This window comes from Coffea eugenioides, chromosome 7, assembly GCF_003713205.1.
Source record: "Coffea eugenioides isolate CCC68of chromosome 7, Ceug_1.0, whole genome shotgun sequence".
NCBI classification, from domain to species: Eukaryota; Viridiplantae; Streptophyta; class Magnoliopsida; order Gentianales; family Rubiaceae; genus Coffea; species Coffea eugenioides.
The window spans coordinates 20,382,466-20,384,222 of record NC_040041.1 but is presented as its reverse complement, the minus strand read 5'-3'; the positions used below and the strand labels follow the sequence as shown (position 1 = coordinate 20,384,222).

The window sequence follows — 1,757 nt, the reverse complement described above, 5'->3', positions numbered from 1 at the left end:
TTGAATTTTAGACAGGGTTACTATCAATTGAGGATGCGAATGGAGGACATACCTAAGACAGCTTTTAACTCGAGGTACAGGCATTTTGAGTTTGCCGTGATGCCTTTCGGACTGACTAACGCACCTGTCGCATTTATGGATTTAATGCATCGAATCTTTAAGCCGTATTTAGATCAGTTCGTAGTGGTGTTCATCGATGATATCATAGTATATTTTAAACTCGGAAGGACCATGAACGACATTTGAGGATAGTATTGCAAATCCTAAGAGAACATTAGTTATTTACGAAGTTTAGTACGTATGAATTTTGGTTGGAAGAAGTGACATTTTTGGGTCATATTATCTCTAAGGATGGAATCGCTATGGACCTGACTAAGGTGGAAGCAGTGTCAAATTGGAAACAACCTGAGAATCCAACGGAGGTTCGAAGTTTCTTGGGTTTAGTTGGTTACTACCATCGTTTCATTAAGGATTTCTCCAAGATAGCGGGACCTATGACCGAGCTGACCAAGAAGTATGGCAAGTTCATATTGGACGCTAAGTGTGAAAGGAGTTTTCAAGAGTTAAAGAGACGGTTGACTGAGGCACCAGTTTTAACTCTACCTAATGGAAATCATGGTTATGTGGTATTCACAGACGCATCGAAAGAAGGTCTAGGTTGTGTGTTGATGCAGAATGAACGAGTTATAGCCTATGTGTCACGAAAGTTGAAACCCTATTAGCGGAATTATCCAACCCATGACTTGAAGTTAGCCGCCGTAGTATTTGCGTTACGTAAGTAGAGACATTTCCTATATGGGATGACATTTGAGGTTTTTACCAACCACAAGAGCCTTAAGTATTTGTTTTCTCAGAAGGAGTTGAATTTGAGACAGCGTAGGTGGGTGAAATTCTTGGAAAACTATGATTGCACAATTAATTACCACTCGGGAAAAGCTAATGTAGTAGCGGATGCTTTGAACCGTAAGGTACAAGTAGCAGGATTGATGGTAAAGGAATGACACATGCTAGAGGAAACTAGTGTTTGGAATCCTCGTCTGCAATCCATGAAAGTTGTTTTGGGAAATATTGTATTAAGGTCTACTCTATTGGATAAGATTAAGGAAGTACAAAAGAAGGATCCAGAAGTACATAAATGATTGGAGAAAGCTCAGAAAAAGGAGTTTTTGGACTTTAATATTGGAGTCGAAGGAATTCTTAGGTATCGAAATCGACTGGTGGTATCAAAAGATGAGGATCTCAAAAGAGAAATATTGGAGGAAACCCATCGTTCTAAGTATACGGTACACCCTGAAGGGAATAAGATGTACCAAAATATGAAAAGTCTCCATTGGTGGGAAGGCATGAAAAAGGAAATTGCCCGGTTCGTTCAGACATACCTAGTATGTCAGAGAGTTAAGGCAGAGCATCAGAAGCCTTCTGGTTTGTTGCAATCATTAGAGGTGGCCGTGTGAAAATGGGAGAATATTACCATGAATTTTGTATCGGGATTGCTCAGGATGCAAAGAGGGCATGACGCGATTTGGGTCATAGTGGATTGATTGACTAAGTCTACACACTTCTTGCCCATTAGTATGAAATATTCAATGGAAAAGTTGGCAAAGTTATATGTGGATGAAGTTATAAGGTTGCATGGAATTCCTGTGCGTATAGTGTCGGATCGTGATCCACGTTTTGTTTCTCGATTTTGGCAAAGAATACAAGAGACATTAGGTACCAAGTTGAACCTCACTTATCATCCTCAAACTGATGGGCAA

General features: G+C 39.9%; 1 protein-coding gene across 1 annotated transcript; it reads left to right on the top strand.

The window, feature by feature from the left end:
- Nucleotides 1-362: 362 nt before the first annotated feature.
- On the top strand, nucleotides 363-722 carry LOC113777097 (uncharacterized mitochondrial protein AtMg00860-like). The gene has a single exon (XM_027322144.1). It carries the CDS (start codon nucleotides 363-365, stop codon nucleotides 720-722), a length of 360 nt encoding a protein of 119 aa, XP_027177945.1.
- The last annotated feature ends 1,035 nt before the right edge of the window (nucleotides 723-1,757 follow it).

What these genes read in the sequence shown, in the direction of transcription:
- LOC113777097 (XM_027322144.1), top strand. Translation starts at nt 363, where the DNA reads ATGGACCTGACTAAGGTGGAAGCAGTGTCAAATTGGAAACAACCTGAG.